Source organism: Adiantum capillus-veneris, chromosome 5 (assembly GCF_014529385.1).
Source record: "Adiantum capillus-veneris isolate H3 chromosome 5, ASM1452938v2, whole genome shotgun sequence".
NCBI classification, from domain to species: Eukaryota; Viridiplantae; Streptophyta; class Polypodiopsida; order Polypodiales; family Pteridaceae; genus Adiantum; species Adiantum capillus-veneris.
In genome coordinates this window covers 118348585-118372970 of record NC_140935.1, presented here as the reverse complement: position 1 = coordinate 118372970, position 24386 = coordinate 118348585, and the positions used below count along the sequence as shown (strand labels likewise).

Sequence of the window (24386 nt, the reverse complement as noted above, 5' to 3'; positions counted from 1 at the left end):
CATATGAGCTGATAAATGATACGTCAATTACCACAGGAAGATATTGAGAAAGTGCACAAGGATGCTGCAGAACGCATAAATGTGCTGGAGAAAGATCTCAATAGAGCCAGGTGTGTGTAAGCCAATGAATTTGAGAAGCTTCATCTTTCTTTAAAATAAGCTTGTCAATTATGTCATGCTGTGCAATCTGTTGCTCCATTGATCTGCAGTAGTGGTAGCTAACTTGTTATGTTTTAGATGTGCTATTGTAACAGGGGGCAAAAGTATATCTATTGGTTGTGATTTTTGAGTGGGACTATTGACAATGCTATTAAGATGCTTTTTTGACCTGGAGCTTATTTCTTCTGTCTATTTGGCGTCATCAATTTGCAAACTTGGTAGTTGTCTCAGAGTTGATATTTTGCTCCAGGCAAGATGTCAACATGGCGCGTGCCGAAAGAGATCGCTTGAGTGTAGAAGCCGAATACTCAAAAGAGCAGTTGCAACGTTTTACCAAGGAGTCAGAAAATCAGGTTGATTTTGGTGTGTGATAATGGGTGCAGTAAATGGAACACATTTCTTTTGCTAATATCCATTGATAACCTCACAGAGAAAGGAAATGGATGCTGTTTTAGCACGGAATGTCGAGTTTTCTCAAATAATAACTGGTTATCAAAAGAGGCTGCGAGAAAGTGCTGAACATGTCCAATCAGTTGAGGATAAGTCCAGGAGACTGTCTGTGGAGGTAATTTGAAGGTTTCGGCTGAAAAATTTTCCTGATTTATCCATGTGAGTCTGATTGACATTTCAAAGATCAGACTGTGGGGGGGTCACATCTGGTGGTGTAACCTTAGTATTGAAGTTAAGAGATTTAATGTTCCCAGGTGTCTGTGTTGGAGCGAGAAAAGGAGCTTTTAAGTATTGCTGAGAGAAAGGCTTATCAAGAGCTTTCGTCTTTGTCTGATCAAGTGCATAGACTTCAGGTAAATGTGGCAGGCAAATTTTGCAGGAAAGAAGTTGCTCAAGGACCACCTTGCTCATATTTGTTGTTGTCTCTTTGTGTCCTATTTTGTGCAGGCTACATTGGGCAGCATTGACACAGTGAGAGAAGCACAGGAGGTGAGAAATGTTCTTGTATTTTAATTCAGGTCTGAATTCTACTGGATATGAAGTAGTACATAGTTCTGTTTCAAGAGCCTGTATTGTGCTGTACTTGTTTGGATATATGCAGAGCATGAGATCTTCAGAGAAGAAGAAACTGGAAGATGAAGTAAGCCGAATGCAGGTAAAAATCTCGTAAAACTCTCTTTGTAGGACCCCATAGTTATGGTTTTTCTGCTGCTTCTTTCCTCATTATATGAGTGTTTCAGAGAGAATGGGTGGAAATGAAGCATGAACTTGACTCTGAACGAGCTCATACTCGACATCTTTCACATGAGCGAGATCTTGCAGCAAAAGAAACACTGGATCGTATTCAAATGATAAGTAAAGACCTTGCTGATGCTTTGAAGAAGGTTTCAACTGCAGAAACACAAGCACACCTAGCAGAGGTAGGCTGAATTTGGAATATATGAGGTTTAGAAGAAGTCAATGAATTTCAGATTTCAGTATACTATTGCAAGGTGAGTTTTAATCAGGCCCTGCTTATGTACAATTTCAAATCATTGTTCCAGACAAAGCTATTCCTCTTTTAGATATGCAAAAATTGTCAAGAATGACATTATTTCCCTCACCCGTTAAAATGAGAAGCATCAAATTGGAAAGGGATCATGAACCATAAGTCATTTTGGCATCTTGTTGACAACTGTCAGAAATGGGAGCCCAATAACATGTTTCAAAATCGAGAGAGAATGGAGGCATGACAGCAGCTTGAAGACAAGGAGATCCCCAATAACTTCTTAAAAACTGATACTCTCGCCGATTTGATGTTTTTGCTTCAGTGAGGAGCATTGGTTTCCCTTCTGTCTTTTATTCTACATTAATTTCTTGCAACTTTGACTGGAGTTAGTCTATCTTATCGTCTTTCTTAACAGGGCCTGCTTAAATTGATGCAATCTTACCTGGATACTTATTTCAGTTCTAGAGCATTTGTGCCGATTTTATAAACCATGCTCAATTCTTGTTTCTTGGACTTCAGCTGAAGAGGTGTGAGCATACCTACAGCAAGCGTATCACCCCTGCCCACCCTCCATAGTTGTCATAGCTTTCATGCATTACATCCCAGCCTTCTCTTGTAAACTTATGTCATTATGCATTTGTAAACATGGGTTAGCTCACATAACCAGGTTTGTGGTTGGATTGCGGCCTTTTCTTGACCTGTTTTTTCTATCACGCAATAGAATTTCTGAATGGCTCTTGTTACTGCCTTGCGAAAGTTTCTAAGTTTTGTTTATCATGGTGTATTGTAATTTAGTTATTGATTAATCTATATCAGTTTTTACGATGGAGTAACATACCTATTCAACTTTTGGGGATTTCTCAACTTGTTTTCATTAAACTGAAGAAATCTAATGTGAGAGGATCTCCAGGCACGCTCTGCAGAGCTGGAGGCAAGCTTGAAGAAAGCTGAGGAAAAGGTAAGGGGATTTTGATTTGTGGATATTGTCTACTTTTGTCGCATTGTTCCCCCTGAATTGAGTAGGTGGTTATCTTTGTTCAAATAGATACATCTCTTATCTTCTCAGAAAACACACAGCAAGGGTTCGAATGATATAGTCTTAGAGCCTACAAATGAGGTATGTGTTCGTTGACTAAGGTTTCAGATTGGTGTTTTGTATGGTGGATTTCGGAAATTGACTCTGCAGGGGAAGAATTTTGCTAAAATTCTGTAACTCAGAGATGTTTTTCATAACTCAATGTGTCCTTATTTGTTTGTCTTAATGGTGTTTCAATGCAATCAAGTCTTATAGCAGTCTTTTATCCCATACATCGTTGGATTTTTGTGCATTGTCCAGTGTCCTTGTGCGTAAGGAAGTCGGTAACGTGTGTGTAGAGGCATACTTGCGAGCATGAAATAAGCCTGCCTGTTTCGGATCTTAGAGTAAGCTTTTGATTAAGATTATTGAGTAGGTGTAATTGGCTAATATGCTTGTACTTGGATTGGGAGCATTGTGTCGAGATGTAGTGGTTAATCGCAGTCCATAGCTGTTTTGGCAGCTCGAATGCTTAAGTGATGTGGGATTCATTTGATATTATTTGTGAGGCAGCCTTATGTGGTAGTTGAACACTTAGATATAAAGGATCTGTTTTGCAGGTTGTGTCAATGTTGGAGCAGTTGGAACAGGCAAGAGAACAGATTGATCGCTTGTCAGAGGAGTTGGATGCTTCCAAGAACCACACTGAGCAGGTCATTTATTCCTATACTTCTAGCTTGAAACAATTTAAGGGTCATCACGCCAGTTCTACATAAAAGCAAGAGGGCCTTCAAACATTTTGCATGATTTTGGTTTCTGCAGTACAAGCGTCTTGCTCAACACAATGAGGAAGCACTGGTAGAGATCCAAAAGGCCTATAATAGTTTCAAAGATGAGGTAAGTGTATCTTCATGCTGTTAACGGAAATTTTGGACCAAACATCCATTTTATGTCGTGTGTGCTCTGGTAGTCAGAGAAAACAAAAGATTACTTCAGGTCAGATTTAGCTTCTACAAAGGAGAAACTTGCAGATCTAGAAAAACAACTAAAGGAGAAGGACATTGAGCTAAGCACTGCAGTAGCAGAGAAAGATGATGCTTTGAGAACTGCTGAAAAAGAAGTTTCTCTGCTCCAAGAGTCGGTTTCAGGGAATCGGTAAGATCTTGATCGTAGTTTTTGAAACCCTGTACTGTGAATTGACATTATGACAATTGGATACTGGATGGCGCTCAATTGAGCTCTTTCTGTTATCATTAGAAGAAGCTTTCCCCGTCTAGCAAGCTTGCCCTGGGCAGTGCGTTAAGTGAATTTTTTCTATCCAAAATTTGTAATGCAATCAATGAATGTTTATCTTTGGCTATTGGGCTTTGGGTAGTCATAGTTAAAAGCAAGGGTCCAGATCTGTGATGCGTAGGGTTATTGACCCGCTTGTCAAGCAATACTGTGATCTAGGGCTTAAGTGCTGGTAGAAGATAATTTATGTGAGTGCGTTCGCCTTTTATGCTCAGGAGGGCTTCACGTTAGAAGAGTGTTCTATTTGACAGCCTTTATGCATGTTTTGTGAAACAGTATGTTGCTGGAGCAGGCGGATGAGCGCATCAAGGCTCTGAAAAGTGAATTGGAAAAAGAACACCTTCAGTGGCGGTCTGCACAGAACAACTATGAGCGGCAGGTGCTCTTAGATATTGTCCTTGATGACCTTCTATTCGTCGCAAGAAGGCTTATTGGAAACATTTTGGCTCTTATAAAGTAGTAGTAGTATGTCTTTTGACTCCTGAAACTTTCTTCACAGGTTCTACTCCAAGCAGATACGATACGTGAGTTAGCCACCATATCTGAGCGCAATGCAGTTTTGGAGAAAGAAGTGTCAGAGATAAGGACAAAGGCAGAGCTGGCCATGGCCGACGTTGTAAGTTGCTACAACTTTAAGACTTATTTCTAACACAATTTGATGTTCCAAGGATTGACATCATGGGCTTGGTTGTATAGACATCATCTCGAGTCTCATCAGAGATGGAGAAAGCCTCTCTTCAGTCTGAAATTGAGAATCTAGCTCGCAAGATGAAGGAACTACAAGAGCAGGTTTTGTCAAGCAAACTCTGTTAATTGCATGCTCATAGGTCAGCATGGTGTTATTTGAGATGGGTTTTGTTGGATTTCTTAAGTGTTTTAAAATCTGAGAAAGCATTCAGCAAAGCTTTCTACTCTTCTGCGATAGTCTAACCGGCTCACTAGAGACGGAGGGTGGCCCTGCAAACCACACAAGTTATAAGACGAATAGTAAAAGACAACAATTGGGCACAAAGACACTCCAACTGGGGAGACCACCCCTTGGCTAGAAGCACTGGCCCTTAACTTGGCGTCCCCTGCGGTAGTTCTTTTATCGCCATGAGTGAGTTGTGCTTGCACCCACCTGTGTCTGCACTTGAGCTCCAGACTTTCTGTGAGATTGTGGGCCCAATTGCTCTCTGAATGTGACTCATACCTGGCCTCTCAGGGCTCTTCTACCAGCCAACAAGCATTTGGCTTAAAAGCTTCAGCTTTCGAAAGTTAAAGTGCCCAAAAAGTTTTGGGGTGTGTTTAAGAGAGCCCACACTGGGCTACTGTAACCCGTCAGCACCACAGGCCATTGAGAATATCTCTGGAACGGAATTTAAACAACTGGAATTATATGGAATGCCTCACAATTGATCACTTTTTAGAAGAGGTGTAGTTCCCCTTTGGATAGTGCTAGCCCCCAAATAGATGCCCCTGGAGGTCTTTCTTTATTATATTGATGAACTTTCAAGTTACAACTGTTGTATGGTGTGAGGCCACTCATTCAATCTTAGATTATAACTGACTCCTAGGCTTTAATTTATTGGCATTGGGGACTAAAAGTTTTAAAAGCAGATTAAAAATTGTCTTCCATATACAGCTGATTATTAAATCACTAAAAAGTTTTGGATTTTAAATAACTGACTCCCAAAAAGCTCCTGCATAAAAACTCTACCACGTTAAGCCCAGCTGCACATCAGCCTATAAGGATTCCACGTCAGTCCATGAATTGCGGTGAAAATTGCGTCACAATTTGGGGTGCTGCAGCCTGGTTTGCTCTCGTCTGCCAAGTTCCTCTCTACCCTGTAAGTTCTGCTCGTTGCACCGGGTCAACAGTACTTGAAGTGGTTCTCGAGGTTCAAAGATGACCAAATGAGCTCAAACAAAAAGGTCCAAATCAGATCCAAACAAGTTCAACAAACGATTTCAGAGAGTTTTAAAGAATATTTTCAAACAAAGCATCTATCAATCAGAGAAATTGTATACAAACAAAGTATCAAAGACAAAATGTGACGGATGACTATACTGATTTGGAGGCACTTCCAGCTTACTTGAATTCTCTCTATCCTGTTTAAAGACGTTTAATACGAGCAGGCTGATGTGGCAAAAGCTGTACGGAAAGGTTGCTTTTTGCGCAGCTGAAATCCTACGCAATATTTTGAGAAGCTTTTGGGGTCAAATTGCTTTATTTTTCTAAGCTTTTCTGGGGCTCTGCTTTTGGGCATCCCATGTAACCTTTAAATTGGTGGGCAGGGTCTCACAACTCAGAGCATCTGGACGCAGAGTTTGAGAGTGAGAACCCTCCCACTCTCTTGTACTTTGAACACAGATTAATACAAAAAGAAATACCGAAAGGGGCGCCAATCTTTGGGGCCAATATCTCTAGGCACGGAACTTCGTCGGGCCGTGTCGAATAAATTGTGAATTGTGAACTGTTCTGAAGTGAATCTCTGCTGTGTCGTTGTAGAATCTTGACTTGGAGTGTCCAAGTTTGTTATAGTGGTATCAGAGCTCCCCAATTCACGAGTTTGTTTTGGAAGGCTATTTGGGAGAACATTGGCACATGGTTGCAGTTCTCGTCATCTCTCAACCCGCAGACAGATGAGCAATCTGAGATTGCAAATTCAGTCGCATTGGATTTGTTGAAGTCTTCTTCTTTGGATGAGAAGACTACATGGGAAAATTATTTTTGCCCTTGGTGGAATTTGCCTACAAAAACACGATCCACTCTTTGATGGGGAAGGCGCCATTTGAGATTATTGAATTTCCTACGAAGGTTCCACCCTTCCTTAGCACGAAAGATGAGATTTTTGAAGCCGACCAGTTGACGAGGGACTTGGAGTGGGTCCAATTTAGAACATTTGCTTTAATTTTAGAGGGTAGTATGTGACTGTTTTTACGGTTAGGGTTTCATCGTCTAGATCGGATGTGCAATTGGTCATTGCGCATTCACAGCTAAACAAAAACTCTCCCCCCCTAGAAAGGTGGTTTGTGCCAATCTTTGAGTCAGAGAGAGAATATTCCTAGTTGTGCATAATCTCTCTCTAGAGTCTTTCAGTAATGGGAAGGTACCACATGCCAATAGAATAGAACAGACGAGACAACTTCAAGCACTTCAAAACAACAATACGGAAAGAGATGCACGTCACACAAGACACGGAGTGGCGGAGTTCCACCCCAAGAGAGTACTGACCCCAAACCTTGACGCCCCTGTTGGTATTTCTTTATATTGCTTGAACTCTTTATAGCTTAGGTGGCTCTGCTCTGCATCTGCTCCTGCAAGAATGCTAGAGAGAGAGCCCACCGGGTCCCAAAAGTCTGAAGGGTTTAATAATTGGGAACTCTTTAAATGTTTGCCCATTCGGTGAGGAATTATAAATTGGTGAGATGTTCTTCTTCTTGTGCTGCTACTAAGGTTTAGGCTCCTTGTCCAAGATCTGCAAGTCGGCTAGGGTTAAACTTGGAGAGCCCTAACCCGCTTGGTCTTCAGTGGCTTGACACATAGTGGAAACTGCAAAATCCTTGAACTTGACGAGAGAGAGAGAGCGCGAGAGAGGAATGAAATAAAATGTTAAATTAATGTCTTCAAAAGGCCAAAATGACCTATGAGACCAGAGTGTTACAATGTGGTTGATCTGATACAAAGTTAGAGTAACAAAATGAAATGACAAAATGATAAAATAAATATACTATGGAATCCTAAACTGGTAGGTGTGAACTAAGGAGCTAGCTGGGATAGCTAAATCACAAGTCACAAGAGATCCAGCATCGGTCGTCGCTGGCGGATCTCATCAATCTCCTCCATGGTCCGCAGTCTGGTCGTGGGCGTCTGGATCTCCCAAGCTCAGTTGCTTGGTCGATCAGCGTGCCTCTGGTGTGAGGCGACAAGATATGCTGTGGTAGTAGCTCCTCCGAGTGTCCTGTGTCCGCTCTAAAGAAGTCTGTGATGTGTCTCTGCGCGACTGGCTGGCATCTCCTCTTATCAGACTCTCTCTGTGTCTGCGCAGCTCGAACAGAAGCATCTCTGATCCTCGTACCTCATGACTTTTTAGAGTGGTCGAAAGCCCTCTTTGAACAAGCAGTGGAAGCGGCCTCGTATCTCATAGTAGACGGGGCAGTGGCATGTGTAGTGTAACTCTATCTCAGGCTCCATGTCACACAGGGGGCATGTCCTGGCCTCTGATGGTACTCCGCTGTATCTCCCAGTCTCAATCCACAGCTGGTGTGAAGATGTGTGTATCTGGCCAATAGCACACCGTATCCCATGAGACAAGTGGGTGTTCATGTATCTGGGCCTTGTCACAAAATCGTCGGCCGTAAGCTGGAGAAGATGCTCTCTGTAGAAAGGTATCTTCGTGCCCATCTCTTGTGCTGGCTGTATCCATGTCCTCTTGGTGTCTAGCTGAGTCAGGTCCTGGCGGATGAGCCTAGTGATCTCGGACTGTGCAAGAGTCAGAGAGGGTGCATCCAGTGAGTACTGTGGAAGGGGGTTAATCTGTCTATATTGAACCCATGCACCTAGAACCATGATGTCATCTCCCCATACCAACATGCTGTATCTCCCTGCATGGCTAATTGTCGAGAGGACTCAAGTGCAAGGCGGGCGTACCTGTCTCTGGGAAGTTCCCACATGCAGTGTATGAAGGAGACAGATCTTGTGAGCGCCTCAACCACTAGTGGGGGGGCAGCTAGCTCTGCTCGGATAATGGCACGTGGTATTGAAGCCTTGGCTCTAATGAGCCGGGAGATCATAGAGACTAGAGGCTTCTCCATGTTCCCCCATCCATCAGTGCGACCTGTCCTCCCGTGATGATCCAATGAAGGCCCCCATATCTCAGCTCGATAGAGCAATGCAGAAGACACCAAAGTGTCAAAGAGCCAGAGCTTTGTCGGAGGCTCCTGAAACTGAACTTGTGAACACATCCTCTCCAATCTACCCAATGCGGAATGGGCTCTGGTCAATCTAGTCTCTACTGCTCTCCTCAATGAAAATGCTGGTCCACTAAAAACCACTCCAAGGTAAGTGTAAGCATTTGTATATTCCACTGTCTCTTGGCCGTGTGTGAATGCGGGCGTTGACCTCCCCGATCCATTGTGGGGTGGTATTAAATACCATGACTTTGGTTTTACCAAGGTTGACAAACAAACCACTTTCATGGGCAAACCTATGCAAAGCATCCAAGTGACGTTGCATCCCCTCCGGAGAGTCGTAGATCAACACAATATCATCAGCATATAACAATAGCGGTATTCATGTCCCTGCGAGCGGTGCACCTCTATCACCATCTCTCCCAATGTAGTCAGAAACCTCATCCACATACGTACCAAATAGAGTAGGAGAGAGCGGGGAGCTCATGAAAGAGCCGCCATGCCTCACACGAGTCAAGAATAGCTGGTATAGATCCTGCTCAAGTCGAGCCAAAAATGCCCTCTTCTTCCGCCGCACTAGGCGTCAGAAGTCAATCCGTGACTGTCTGTGAGTGATGTCCCCCAAAAGCACTTCCCTTTGAAGTCTAGCTCTAGTGTGGCGGCATTTCTCATCATACCAGCTGTTCTGACTCCTGAGATATGCTCCCAGAACGGCGTCTCTGCTCAAGCTGGGTGTGTGGGTATGCCTCTGCTGCTGCTGCATCATATAATTTCTGTGTCAGTATAGTAGTAAGCTTCTCCAGAGGTCGCCTTGGCTCCTCAGTGCATAGGCGTCTGTAGATCCCGTCTATGTATACAGAATCCGTCTCTCGCGTGAAGGTGTAGCGAGCAGGGGCTTCTACCCGTGGACTGTGTTCTACACTAAACTGGAAAGAGATGGTCAACGACACAATAGCATGATCCATTGCCACCCCAACAGGTCTGGGCCCAACTATGAGATCCTGGATACTAGAGATGAGGCTCGGTGGTGCCATGAGATAATCCACTGTGCTGGCTCCATGTCTGTCTGGAAAGCATGTGAAACCTCTCGCAGCGGGAAATCTTTGTACGCCATTCAAGATGGCCAATCCCTGTGCAGTCCCCATGTCTATCATGTGTTATCCATACTCCGTATGTTCCCCATCCTTTGATAGTCTAGATAGGCCCTTCACTGCCCATCCAACTCTCTAAGCATCTCCTCTTAAGTACCATAAAATATTGTCTAATTATGGGCAGTCCTAGCATTGAAGTCCCCTAGAATGAAATGTCACCATCTCTAGAGAATTCCCATATGTCATCATCCAAAATAAAGAAAGGGGACTGTCCTCTGGGTGGTACATATATAGACGTACTTGGGGGAGAGTAGCAAATTGCAATGTAAAGATATCTGCCAGTCTTTGCTCTCAATCTCACCCACATGTACCTAGCTTGCTCATCTGTCACCAGTGTGTGACTACTATCTATCCTTTTTGTTGATTTTGTTCTTATTATTTATTTACTTTAACTTTTTGGAAACACCCCTCTGGAAATCTGCATTGCATACCTAGTGTGGAAACTGTTCAGAGGGAGCCAGGCCTGAGGGCAAGAGAGCACTAAGGTTGGACAAGGACTATGGTTAGCCAAAGTGGGGTCATTGACTAGCCAAAGTGGAATCCTTTGCTACAGAGGCTACATTTCAGTTTTGGGTGTGGCTGCAGTGTACAAAGGGGGTCAGATGAGCTAGAAAGATACAATGGCAGCATCTCCTAAAATTTAGGGAATTGCTATTTTGGGACCTGAAAATGTTCGCGTCATTACCTCCGGTATGACTAGGGGAACCCTTTACAACTCTGTCGCGAAGTCAACTGGGCAACCGGTCAGGATATTTTTAAGCGACAAACCCGAAACGGGAAAATGCTTGTAAATGTGCCAAGTGGCACATTTTTGTGTACTTTCCTCATGCATGAAGAGGGGGCACTGATTTTAGAGAGGAGAGGGGCTCATTTTCTCTCTGTCCCACAGGTTGAGAGCTTCAATGGAGTGCTTGCTTACCTCTTATGTATAGTGCGGTGCCAGGAGTGATGCCTTGCACGCTACGCACTGCCCTCTCTCTCCCCTATGGCAGTATGTTATGCCCGTCTAGTGGGCTCTTCATTTGACGAATGTACAGTTGTGTGGGTTCATGCGCGATTGCCGAGGCAAGAGCCTCTTGCACAGGTACTGGATTAGCTAGCGGCGAATAACCCGCAGGTACAGGTGATTCGGAGAGGTTTCAGGTGTGAAATCTCGTCCGCTTCAAAGGGCAAGTAGCGGTGTGGGAGCTCGAGGACTTGCTACAGATGCGACCAGCACGCAAAACGGAGCCCGAAACAGTGAATTACAGGCTGCTGTGTCTTTTTGCAGGTTTAGGGTTTTGGCCCTAAAGGGACCCTAATACCCCCAGGAAGTTTGGGGACGCAAGGGAACCGCTGTACAGGTGATGTGGCGCATTTTCGGGGCAGAAAACATAGAATTCAGCATGCTGCAGATTCTCGCCAGGTTTTGCAAAGTGTCCGTATGCGTCGGGAAAGTCATCCAATGCATGGGAATACTGACTGTGAAGGGTCCTAGTACAGTTATGTTGTCGAAATCAGGCCAGAACAGTTGAAATTCAGCCAAGATTGTACAGGGCAGCTTGTCGGGAACCACAACTTTTATTCCCTCTGTTAAAGAATAAAGAAATACCGAAAGGGGCGCCTAATTTAGGGGCAAGTCTGGTGTCGGTCTTCTCATACAGGTGCAGTCTAGTAGCCTGTATCCCTTTTCCCTGTGTTGTGTCTTGAAAGTACAGGTAAAATGGGCGACAAATTAAAGGGGTGAAAGCAAATAAGGTTTAAGTCTAAGGTCTACCGCCCTTTTTGAATTAAACAGGCCGGTTTCATGGTTTCATTGCCGGGATTAAATCACTTTTTCCATAGAAGTGAGCCTTGGTTAGTTTGGGCTTGAAGACACAGGGGATCATAGGCCAGACACAGGAGATTGCAATTATGGCTGACAGACCAGATGATGTGACTGAAGAGGTTTCTTCTTCGTAGTGTCAACAGACACATGAAGTGGGTGAGTCTTCAAGACCACCACAGACGGATGATGATATATTCAGGACCCAGTTGGCTACTGCTGTGGCTATGTTCACACAAGTAATGCAGAACCCGAGGTTTTTAGCCTTTCTGCAACCTCCTCTTCCGTCTCAGCAAGTTGGGTCACTGGATCATATTCAGAAGCTTGTGAAGGCTCAAGCACATGTGATTCATACTGCAGAATCAATGAAACACCTGTACACTTGACGGAGACTATGCAGTCTCCACAACCTGTGCCTAAGGTGCAAGAACAGGTGGCTAAGATGCCTGTCTTTCAAGCTGTACCAGTTCAGCCAGCCACTTTTCAGCAGCCTAAAGCTGGTTCTAATGGTCAGGGAAGCAATCTACAGGCTATGCAACAAGTCTTCCCACCACCTTCAATACACCCTGGCTATTTTGGAGGTGGATCGGTATTCCAGAGCATGGCTGGTCACGCACGTGGAAATCAGTTTTACACGCCAGGAACAGTGTTCGGGGGTGCTCAAACAATGATGCCTAACCCCATGTATGGTGTCACGGGCATGCTACGAGGGTTTCAAAGCATTCAGGGCCAATTTGGGATGCCACAGGCAAATTTTGGTATGGCTGGAATTACAAATCAACAACCAAATATGGCATTTCCAGGTCAACTTAATAGCGGCCAAGGAACACAGATGAACCCTAACAGTGTTCCCATGTTTGAGTCACTTCCATATGACAACTTAACGCCGCTGGAGAGGCCAACTCCGTACAAAGAAGGTGGCAAAGGTGTGACATTCACGACCTTCACAGGGTTTGATGACAGGAAGAAGGCTCTCTCATTCCTCGAGTAGTTTGACAAGGCCTATGCAGGGGGAAACTTTACAGAGGCTTCAAAGGTCCGCAAGGCAGCCACTTTCTTGACAGGGAATGCAGGACAATGGTGGGCAACTTTATTGCTTCAAGGGCAAGCTCCGTCCACATGGATTTACTTCAAGCAGATTTTTGTAGCAGCATGGTTATCTGATGACTTTGAAGCAGATGTCATGACAGAATGACACCAGCTTAATGCTGCCACTTGCAAGAATCTGGATGACTACAATCGGAAGTTTTGAAAAGCTCTACTTCCAGTAACTTCCTATAGGTTTGTGCCATTGACAGAACAGATTGAAAAATATTGTTGTGGTCTACGCAAAGGATTGAGAAAATATTGCACGAAGACCAAAGTCACTTCTTTGACGCAGCTCATCGAGGTAGCACTGGCAATGGTTTGCTCAAGGGAGAAGATTGTGAATTTAATACTGGCATCAAGGAAGGATCAACCAATAAAAATTTAGCGAAGAAGTACGTTTCCAATGAGGTTCCTAAAGGGACTCAAGAGCCAGCCAATGCAGGGAAAGGCAAAGCTACGGCTGAATCAGAAAACGGACCAGCAAAGAAATGGAAAAAACGTTTTCCTCACAAGTCCGAAGAGCAAAAGAAGGTCCTGAGGACAGAGAACTAATGCTTTATCTGTGAGAAGCCTGGCCACATTGCTTACAATTGTCCTCAAAAGAAAAGGCCAGCTGATTCTGAAGACAAGGAGGACAGGAAAGGAAAGAGGCCCATGGTTGATCTAGTGCCAGATATGGTGGGCGACAAGCCAAATTCAGATGCAAGTGAGCTTTGCAGAGCATGGGGAAAGGTCAGGGATCAAACAGTGCTTATCTGCTTTGATCCAGGTGCCAAAGCCAACTTCATTTCCCCAGAATTGGCTTCAAAGTTGGGAATTAGACCTGAAGAGATGGGGTATACAGTAGAGGCATGTTTGGCATGTCCTGGCCATACAGAGGCTGTGACACCCATCATGGGAAAGTTGCGCCTACATATCCAGTCCTATGTAGATGTTGAAGAATTTTACATCATGCCACTGGATGGATGTGATGTGTTGCTAGGTATTCCTTGGTTGTTTCGTGTACAGGGAATCATGGATGCCTACAACAAAAAGATCACTGTACAGAGCAAGGGAAAGACTCACATTCTGGATGTAAAGCTTAAAGGGGAGTCTATTCCCACTGTATCAGCTTCTGCTATTACTTCTGCAATGAAAAAGCATCTTTCTGCGTACTTGGTTTTTGCACGTGAAGTGTCAGATTGTGATGAATCAAATTTATATGTGTTAGATAAAGAAAGGTCAATGTTTTTACAACAGTATAGTGATTGTTTTTCCGATTCAGTACCGTCTCAATTACCGCCAGAGAGACCCGAGGACCATGCGATAGATTTGGTGCCAGGCAGTAGCCCACCAAATAAGCCTCCATATAGGGTTAGTGCGGCTCAGCAGAAAGAGATAATGAGCCAAGTACAGGAGCTGTTAGAAAAGGGGCTGATTCAGCCCAGTTCATCTCCATTCTTTTCTCCAGTGTTGTTGGTGCAGAAAAAGGATGGCTCATGGCATATGTGCATCGACTACCGTGCATTGAACAAGAATACCATAAAGAATAGGTTCCCTATACCTAGAATTGATGATATTCTGGACAAATTAGAAGGAGCAGCTATGTTTAGCAGGATAGATCTAAAGAGTGGGTACCATCATCCCCATTCTGTTCTCCAGTGTTGTTGGTGCAGAAAAGGGATGGCTCATGGCGTATGTGCATCGACTACCATGCACTGAACAAAAATAGCATCAAGAATAGGTTCCCTATACCTAGAATTGATGATATTCTGCACAAATTAGAAGGAGTAGCTATGTTTAGCAGAATAGATCTAAAGAGTGGGTACCATCAGATCCGCATTAGATCAGAGGATGTGCACAAGACTGCTTTAAGAACAACCTTTGGCCTTTACGAATTTTTAGTGATGCCCTTTGGTCTCACAAATGCTCCTGCTACGTTCAATAGGATGGTGGACAGAATTTTCCTGTCCACACCAGCAGTTTGTTAGTACATTCTTTGATGACATGATAGTCTACTCAAAGAATGAAGAGGAGCATAGGCATCACTTGGCCATTGTGTTCAAAGAGCTACGCAGTCATAGGTTGCTCATCAATGCAAAGAAAAGTGAGTTTTTTTTGGAAGAGATTCACTTTCTGGGACACATTGTCTCAAAGGATGGTGTTAGAATGGATCCTGCAAAAGTTGAAGCGATCAAGTCATGGCCAGATTTGAAGACGGTGCACGATGTCCGAAGTTTCTTGGGACTATGCTCCTATTACAGAAGGTTTATCCGAAATTTCGCTGAGATTGCTTCACCTTTACATGCTCTTCAAAAGAAGGCAGTCACCTTTAGATGGACACAGAAAGAGATTTCAGCTTTTAATCTCTTAAAGGAAAAGATGACTTTAGATCCAATCAGTGTTGCCAGATCTTAGGAAGTCATTTGTGGTCCAGTGTGACGCCTGTGATAGTAGCATTGGTGCAGTGCTACTGCAAGATGGCAGGGTAGTAGCCTATGAGAGTAGAATCTTGCAAGGGCCGGAAAAGACTATGCAAGTCTATGAAAAAGAACTGCAAGCCGTCATTCATGCGCTCTTAAGTTGGAAACACTACCTGCTAGGTGCAGATTTCGTTGTCCAAACGGATCATCAGACCTTGCGATACTTCTTAACACAGGCAAAGTTATCTGAGAAGCATATGCGATGGGCAAATATCTTGTCCATGTTCCATTTTCAGATTGTGCATGTGGAAGGCAAGAAGAACGTTGTGGCTGATGCCTTGTCAAGGAAGCCACAAATTTCAGCTGTGTTAATTCCTTATCATCATGAACTTGATGATATGAGGGAACAATATGCAAATGATGAAGATTTTGCAAGGGTCTTCGAGCAGCTAATGGATGGACAACGTCATGAACACTATCTTCTCAAAGATGGGTTCATGATGATGCATGGCAGATTGTGTGTCACAAAGTCATTGCGACGCAAAGTTATGGAAGAGAGTCATGTCCCACCGTATGCAGGGCATCGTGGTATCGATGCTACAGTTAAAGCGGTTGAGACATTCTTCTACTGGCCTACGTTGAGAAGAGATGTGGATGCCTTTGTGCGAAAATGCCTAATATGCCAGAAGGTCAAGTTTGACAGGCAAAAGGCACCAGGGTTATTGCAACCACTACCTATTCCAGATAAACCATGGGAAAGTATTGCTATGGATTTTATCTTTGATCTTCCGAGAACGCAGACATGAAACGATGGTATTTGGACCATCATTTGCAGATTTAGCAAGCAGGCTCATTTTATTCCTGCCAGGAAGAAGATAAAGCCAGATCAGATAGCACGCTTGTTTATGAGCAATATTTTCAAGTATCATGGCATGCCACAGTCGATTGTTAGCGACCGTGATCCACGCATGACAAGTTTGTTCTTGAGAGGCTTGTTTGAGAATATGGGCACAACGCTCAAATTCTCTTCGTCATTTCATCCTCAAACAGATGGGTAACCAGAAGAGGCAAATTCTACTGTCCTAGATCTGCTGAAGTGCTATGTGTCAAAGCATAAAGGAAAGTGGGAGCAGTATTTGCCATTGGTGGAGTATGCATACAATAATACAGTGCATTCATCAACTGGCATGGCACCTTTTGAGATAGTTGAAGGTGGCAAGAAAGTTCCTCCCATACTGCATACAAAGGATAAGATATTTTAAGCAGATAAGTATGTTCAGGACATGGATGAAATGTACAAGAAGGTCAAAGTGGCCTTAGAAAAGACTCAGGCAAAGCAAAAGAAAGCAGCTGATCGTCACCGTCGTGAAGTGGTATTTTCACTTGGTGATTGGGTTCTTCTACACTTTTAAAAGGCAAGATTAAAGAAGATGAAAGGCAAGGAAAGACTATTTCTAAAGCTCAGCATGGGTTACTACGGGCCTTTTCAAGTATGCGTCATAATCAATGATGTTGCATATAGGCTGAAATTGCTTGAGAGTTGGAAGATCCACAATGCGTTTCATGTGAGTCTTCTTAGACCCTATGTGGGTGATGTGCCAGAAGATATGCCAGCTGAAGATCAACCGGAAGTCGAGGAACTTGATGAGATCTTGGTCCCGGAACAGATTTTGGCACATAAAGAAAGAAAAGTGAAAGGCAAGGTTGCTAGGCGTTACTTGGTGAAGTTCAGAAACTATCCACCAATGGATGCTAAGTGGATGGAAGAAGGTGAACTTGCAGAGTCACCAACTGTGTTATCACTTTACCTTGAAGCCTTCGATTTGCAACCTACCTTGACCCCTTGAGTTTCAAAGCTACATGGATGTCAGTGTGACAATGGATTCTGCAAGAAATGATGTACATGGTATTTAAAGTGAGCTCAAATCAAGTACATGTTACATGAATGTTAGAGCTGTACAGTTTGTCAGTTTGGCAATTGCTCTTACGGAATGTCCAAAAGTGTGGTTAGTGCTATAGAAGTGAGTATTTCTTGTTAGTTTGTCAAGGATACAGTAATTGCTTCTATTAAAAGGTATATGTGTAATTGCATTCTTATACTGTCGGTTTGGGTATGCTCGAAAGTGTTACTGGATCCAACGTGTACTAAAAGACAGTGGCAAAATGCGTAGCTACCATTTTGTCATTGGAAAGTTGATTACTCAAAGCAATGGCAGAGTGCGAAGCTACCACTATGTCATTGGGACAGGGTTCACACACAGACAATACATGTGTCGACGAGGTGTTGAATACACAAGGGTTGACAATGAGCATGTATGTGTCGTGCATGTGTTGTCAGGTGTTGAATACACCAGTGTTGAATGTGAGCATGTACGACATCGATGCAAACGAGGACGTTTGAGATTTCAAGAGGGGGGTATGTCACCAGTGTGTGACTACTATCTATCCTTTTTGTTGATTTCTTTCGTATTATTTATTTACTTTCACTTTTTGGAAACACCCATCGGGAAATCTAACTGCCCTTCATTGCATAGCTAGTGTGGAAACTGTTCAGAGGGAGTCCAGGCTTGAGGGCAAGAGAGCACTAAGGTTGGACAAGGACTATGGTTAGCCAAAGTGGGGTCATTGACTAGCCAAAGTGGAATCCTTTGCCACAGAGGCTACATTTCAGTTCTGGGTGTGGCTCCAGTGTACAAAGGGGGTCAGATGACCTAGAAAGATACAATGGCAGCATCTCCTAAAATTTAGGTAACTGCTATTTTGGGACCTCAAAATGTGTTCGCGTCATTACCTCCGGTATGACTAGGGGAACACTTTACAACTATGCCGCGAAGTCAACTCGGCAACCGGTCAGGATATTTTGAAGCGGCAAACCCGAAACGGGAAAATGCTTGTAAATGTGCCAAGTGGCACATTTCTGTGCACTTTCCTCATGCATGAAGAGGAGGCGCTGATTTTAGAGAGGAGAGGGGCTCATTCTCTCTCTCTCTCACAGGTTGAGAGCTTCAATGGAGTGCTTCCTTACCTCTTATGTACAGTGCGGTGCCAGGAGTGATGCCTTGCACCCTACGCACTGCCCTCTCTCTCCCCTATGGCAGTATGTTATGCCCCTCTAGTGGGCTCTTCATTTGACCAATGTACAGTTGTGTGGGTTCATGCGCGATTGCTGAGGCAAGAGCCTCTTGCACAGGTACTCGATTAGCTAGCGGCTAATCCCCCGCAGGTACAGGTGATTCGAAGAGGTTTCACGTGCGAAATCTCGTCCGATCAAAGGGCAAGTAGCCCTACAGGTGCGGGAGCTCGAGGACTTGCTATGGATGCAACCGCCACGCAAAACGGAGCCCGAAACGGTGAATTACAGGCTGCTGTGTATTTTTGCAGGTTTAGGGTTTTGGCCCTAAACGGACCCTAATACCCCCAGGAGGTTTCGGGACGCAAGGGAACCGCTGTACAGGTGATCTGGCGCATTTTCGGGGCAGAAAACAGAGAATTCAGCGTGCTGCAGATTCTCGCCAGGTTTTTCAAAGTGTCTGTATGCGTCGGGAAAGTCATCCAATGCGTGGGAATACTGACTATGAAGGGTCCTAGTACAGTTATGTTGCCGAAATCAGGCAGACACAGTTGAAAATCAGCCAAGATTGTACGGGGCAGCTTGTCGGGAACCACAACTTCTATTCCCTCTGTTAAGGAATAAAGAAATACCGAAAGGGGCGCCTAATTTAGGGGCCAGTCTGGTGTCGGTCTTCTCATATAGGTGCAGTCTAGCAGCCTGTATCCCTTTCCCCTGTGTTGTGTCTTGAAAGTACAGGTAAAGTGGGCGGCAAATTAAATGGGTGAAAGCAAATAAGGTTTAAGTCTAAGGTCTACCGCCCTTTTTGAATTAAACAGGCTAGTTTCATCATCCCTATGAACTATTTGTATCAATGGATGCAACTCCTCCTTGAATAACACTGCCACTCCTCCTGAGCCCTGCCCTTTGTGCTCTGATTTGTTGAGTCTTTGTAATAACGTCCACCCGAGAAGTGTGTGTATATATATATATATATATATATATATATATATATATAGAGAGAGAGAGAGAGAGAGAGAGAGAGAGAGAGAGAGAGAGAGAGAGAGAGAGAGAGAGAGAGAAATGAGATGAAATGAAATGAAATCAAATGTTATATTAACGTCTTCAAAAGGCCAAAGTGACCTATGAGACCAGAAAGTTACAATGCGGTGTATCTGATACAAAGTCAGATTAACAAAATAAATTAAACTAGGATAACAAAATATAAATACTGCGGGATCCTAAACTAAGCAGTACAATGTGAAGACAATATGGGAGGGGAGTAGAGATCCATCTTCATCTGCACTCTGGACGACGAAAGAGTATGGCTTGAATCCTTTGCCGTAGTCTCCTTCGAAATTGTGTAGCTCCTCTCCTCCCTCGGGGTCGTGTAGATCTCCCTAGCTCCAATGCTCGGTCTATGAGAATGCCAGTAGTGCAGGTAGACCTCTCCACCGTCGCTGGTTGCTCCTCTGTTTTTTCTTCTGGGTGTATAGTATCTAGTGTAAAGAAATCTGTGATCTGTCTCTGGGGATGTCTCTTTTCACCTCTCCTCAGTAAGGTTCCTCTATGCTTGTGTAACTCAAGTAGATAAAGCCCAAGACATCTTTGATCCTCATAACTCATGACCCTAGATAGAGGCCCAAAACCTTCTCTGAATAGACAGTGAAAACGACCTCGTATCTCATAGTACACTGTGCAATGACATATGTAATGTACTTCCGTCTCTGGCTCTAGATGGCATAAACGGCATATTCTGTTATCTGTCGGTGTCCTTCTGAATCTGCCAATCTCAATCTCGAGCTGATGTGAGGACGTGCGTATCTGGCCAATGGCACACCGCAAACCATGCGAAAGATGCGTGTCCATATAGCTAGGTCGAATCACAAACCCATCCCCCGTGAGGTGGAGAAGATGCTCTCTATAGAAAGCCATCTTTGTGCCCAACTCTTGTAACGGCTCTATCCATGTCCTTCTCGTGTCCAGCTGGATCAAATCCTGACGGATGAGTCTATTAATCGCAACCCGTGTCAGAGACCTCAAGAGTGCCTGAAGAGAGTATTGAAAAGGAGGCAACCTATCCATGGTGAAACCATGTGTCTGAAACCAGGATGTCAACTGAGCATACCAGCATGATGTATCCCCATTAAAAGCTAATTGTCTGGAGGACTCTAGAGCCAGCCTGGCATATCTGTCTGTGGTAGTATCCCATAGACTGTGTACTAAGGAGACTGATTTTGTGAGCGCCTCAATCTCCATAAGGGGGGCAGCTAATTCCGCTCGAATGATATCATGCGGTACAGAAACCTTGGATCTAATCAGCCGAGAGATCATAGATACCAGGGGCTTCTCCATACGCCTCCACCCATCCTGGCCTATAGAAGGTCCCCAAACCTGCACCCCATATAACATAGTAGAGGCTACCAAAGTATCAAAGAGCCATAACTTTGTCCTAGGTTCTTGGAATTGAACTTGTGAACACATCCTCTCCATTCCTCTCAGAGCCGCACCGGCTCTAGTTAGTCTAGTCTCTGCTGCTCTTCTCAAAGAAAAACTCGGCCCCGTGAAGACTACCCCCAGGTAAGTGTATGCATATGTATACTCCACAATCTCCTGACCATATTTGAAAGTAGGTACTGATCTCCTGACCCATTGCGGTGTGGTGTTAAACACCATAACCTATGTTTTACCTAGGTTTACACCCAGGCCACAATCCTCTGCAAAACTGCGTAGTGCGTCCAGATGTCGTTGCATACCTTCTGGTGAGTCAGATATCAGTACAATATCATCAGCATAAAGCAACAATGGGATCCACGTCCCTGCGAGCTGGGCACCCCTGTCACCCTTTCTGTCAATGTAATCAGACACCTCATCCACATACATACGGAATAGAGTAGGAGACAATGTGCAACCTTGTTTCACTCCAATAGTAGAGTGAACTAAATCAGATACCCCTTCTGGAGTGCGTACATGTCCCACCACTGATTTGTACAAAGCCATTATCCCCCAAATTACCTCTATGGGCACCCCCATCTCTTGCAGTTTGCGCATCAATCGAGCCCTTGGTACCATGTTAAATGCTTTGCGAAAATCCACAAAGCTACAATAGATCCGTCTCCCATTTGAGAGAGAGAGAGAGAGAGAGAGAGAGAGAGAGAGAGAGAGAGAGAGAGAGAGAGAGAGAGAGAGAGAAATGAAATGAAATGAAATGTTATTTTAACGTCTTCAAAAGGCGATAGTGACCTATTAGACCAGAAAGTTACAAGGTGGTGGATCTGATACAAAGTCAAGAGTAACAAAATAACAACAGTACAAAACAAAGATATATATATATATATATTATGGGATCCTAGATTGGTCGATATGAACTAAGCAAAAAACTAAGCAAAAATGGGCGGCTTGTTGGGATAGCTGAATCACAAGAGATCTAGCATCGTGTCACAAGGTGATGACGTGGGGGACAACAGAAACCCTAATTTCTGCCAGAAACCCTAAAATTCCTGCAAACCCTAATTTTTGCTAGAAACCCTAAATTCTGGAAATCGTGGAGGCGGATTATTAATTTTTTTTTTTTTTTTGGAAAATGATGAGCGACGCGAATTTTGCTTTTGCTTTTTTTTTATAAAAAAAAAAGAGAAAAGACTCTCTAAGAGAGAGAGAGAACTGATGCTTTTGATTTTAAAAGCTTTTGGGGCTCTGCTTTTGGGCATCCCTTGTAACCTTTAAATTAGTGGTGAGGGCCTCACTTCTCAGAGCATCTGGACGCAGAGTCTGAGAGTGAAACCCTAGCCACTCTCTTGTACTTTGATCTGATTAATACAAAAAGAAATACCGAAAGGGGCGCCAATCTTTGGGGCCAATATCTCTAGGCACGGAACTCCGCCGGGCCAGTGCAAATCTATTGTGATCTGTAAATTGTTTTGAAGTGGTTATTTGGTGCTGTCGCGATTGATTCTTGACATGGAGTGTCCAAGTTTGTTACAGTGGTATCAGAGCACGGCCGATTTCTCTTCTACGGGAAATCCGATCTCCGAATTTTTTTTTTCCGCGGCACCTATGGCTTCAGGCAATGATCAGTCGACTCCCTCTGCATCTGGAGATGCGGGCTGGGATCACAACGAAGATTCAGACAGAGTATGGCCCGCCTTGGCCTACTTAGGCGGAGCGGCGAGAGATAGAGCGTCGCCAGTTGATCGGCGATGCAACAAAGATGATGCTCAATTTTGCCAAGGACCCGAAGATGGCAAAATGTATGAACCAGACCTCCTTGAAAGAGGTACAGATGGAGTGGTAGAGAACCACAACACCACTCCCGAAACCCGCTCTCAAGAAACCTTCTGCCTCCAAGAAATATACGGAGAAGGAACTGGAGAACGTGGTTGATGCACGGATTGCTTAGCTTTTTGACACGCAGAAGAAAGCCAAAAAGCACGGCAAAAAGCAGAAGAAAGGCACTGACTTCCCGGGATATTTGGGTCGTCGGTTGACATTTGACAAGGCAAAGAAACGGAAGAAGCGTGTTCGATTTGAAGGAGTACCCAGTTCTTCTTCTTCTTCTTCTGACAGTTCTTCTAGCTCCTCGGATTAGAGCGAAGAAGACAGAAAAAGCAAAAAGCGAAGCAAGACACAAAGCTTCGGAAAGGGCAAGAAAAAGGCAAAGAAGGCTACATCTCGCCCAGAGACTGACAGTTCTATTGAGGACTCGTCTACAGACAGCTCAGATTCCGATGACGGAAAGTTTTATGCGAACAAGAAGAATTTTTACAAAGCCAACCAGTATGACTTTCTCGAAGATAAAAGCAAGAAAGTCCGAGAGTTTAAGGAAGGTGGCCACTCGATCAAGTTTGATACTTTTCAGGATACTCAGATGCTTCGAAGGTTTTGTCTTTTATAGAGCAGTTTGACATCGCTTTCGCGGGAGGACGCTATTCAGAGCACTCCAAGATTCGGAGAGCTGCCTCTTACTCTGAGGGGAATGCTCGTACTTGGTGGTCCACGCTTCTATTAAGCAAGATTGTGCCAGTTACATGGCTGAAATTCAAGAGGCTTTTTATTTCTTCTTGGTTGACTCAAGAGTTTGAGCGAGATATACGAGCTGCTTGGAACCATCTCCGGATGACCAAGAGCGATACAGTGAATTCTTATTGTGAAAGATTCTGGAGCTCTTTTCTACCCGCCTCTTCATTCAAGAAGATCTCATTTAGAGAACAGATTGAGCGGTTTACCTTGGGTCTACCTACAGAGATCCGAGACCACTGCTTGGAACAGAAGTCAGCTTCTATTCAGGAGTTGATGAGTCATGCGAAGCGGGGCTTTGCAATTCACTCTGGCAGTCTGACCTACCCCACAGATGAGGCCATGACACAACGAGCCGAACAGACTTCTGGGAATGAGAGTAGAATGAAAAAGAGCAACCCAAAGAAAAAAAAAAGGATGCACGAGCCAAGCTTACTCCTGAGGAGAGAGCTCGCTTCATCAGAGAGGGGAAGTGCTTTGGATGCGGGGAACATGGACATATTTCCGCGAAGTGCCCTGATAAGGCACAGAAAGAACAGAATGATAAAGACGACGACAGGTCTGAGAGTTCGAGAGCAGCTGAGGAATGTGGCAGAAAAGACAGATAGAAAAGTAGAACTGGTACCACATGGCGTGGGACTTGCACCGAATCAAATGAATGAAAGTACAAACTTTGCCGCTTTTTTTGGGGGCAAAGTGAAGGATCAGGAAGCTCTTTTGAAGGAGCCAAGGCCAACTTCTTTTCACTTGGAATTGGCGGCTCGATTTGGAATTACGCTCGACTGGCACCCGGATGGGATGTTGCCATTATACCGAGCATTGGCAAACTTTGTTTGCAATGACAGGGGTGTTCAGGGCACGCGAGTGACGTTCTGCTCGGGATCCCTTGGTACCACAAGAACTACGCCGTGGTTGACTACCGGTCTGAGAAAGCGACTTTGATAAATGAAGGGCTTAGAGATTGTACTTGATGAACTTCAGTTTTCTTACTCATTCTTTTGGGAGAACTGAACGATGGATAAAAGTTGAATATGTTTTGACCTGAAGAAAAGAACGCCAAGATTTTTTTTTTCCTCC

At 44.2% G+C, this 24386-nt stretch overlaps 2 protein-coding genes across 3 annotated transcripts in view; one reads left to right on the top strand and one right to left on the bottom strand.

The window, feature by feature from the left end:
- The window catches only part of NUA (nuclear pore anchor), a 150460-nt gene that overhangs the window by 82075 nt on the left and 43999 nt on the right, over positions 1-24386 (top strand). For both annotated transcript variants that reach the window (XM_086512744.1, XM_086512743.1), the window contains exons 20-34: positions 37-110; positions 410-512; positions 590-724; positions 864-962; positions 1057-1098; positions 1211-1264; positions 1350-1529; positions 2508-2555; positions 2643-2714; positions 3233-3325; positions 3435-3509; positions 3583-3767; positions 4182-4284; positions 4405-4521; positions 4602-4694. In XM_086512744.1, the coding sequence (XP_086368870.1) occupies positions 37-110; positions 410-512; positions 590-724; positions 864-962; positions 1057-1098; positions 1211-1264; positions 1350-1529; positions 2508-2555; positions 2643-2714; positions 3233-3325; positions 3435-3509; positions 3583-3767; positions 4182-4284; positions 4405-4521; positions 4602-4694 (1473 nt within the window). The remainder of the gene's footprint in view (positions 1-36; positions 111-409; positions 513-589; positions 725-863; positions 963-1056; positions 1099-1210; positions 1265-1349; positions 1530-2507; positions 2556-2642; positions 2715-3232; positions 3326-3434; positions 3510-3582; positions 3768-4181; positions 4285-4404; positions 4522-4601; positions 4695-24386) is intronic.
- LOC147457988 (uncharacterized) lies at positions 19436-21425 on the bottom strand. Its single transcript, XM_086511738.1, has 3 exons — positions 20422-21425; positions 19788-20370; positions 19436-19749 (listed from the first exon to the last, which is right to left on the bottom strand). Exons 1-3 carry the CDS (start codon positions 20967-20969, stop codon positions 19540-19542), a joined length of 1341 nt encoding a protein of 446 aa, XP_086367864.1. The 5' UTR covers positions 20970-21425; the 3' UTR covers positions 19436-19539.

Coding starts and splice junctions, on each gene's coding strand:
- LOC147457988 (XM_086511738.1), bottom strand. CDS start 20,969: ATGGTGTTTAACACCACACCGCAATGGGTCAGGAGATCAGTACCTACT. Junction 20,371..20,421: donor AATGGGGATACATCATGCTG/GTATGCTCAGTT, acceptor CACCATGGATAG/GTTGCCTCCTTTTCAATACT. Junction 19,750..19,787: donor ATTTCTTTACACTAGATACT/ATACACCCAGAA, acceptor GCAACCAGCGAC/GGTGGAGAGGTCTACCTGCA.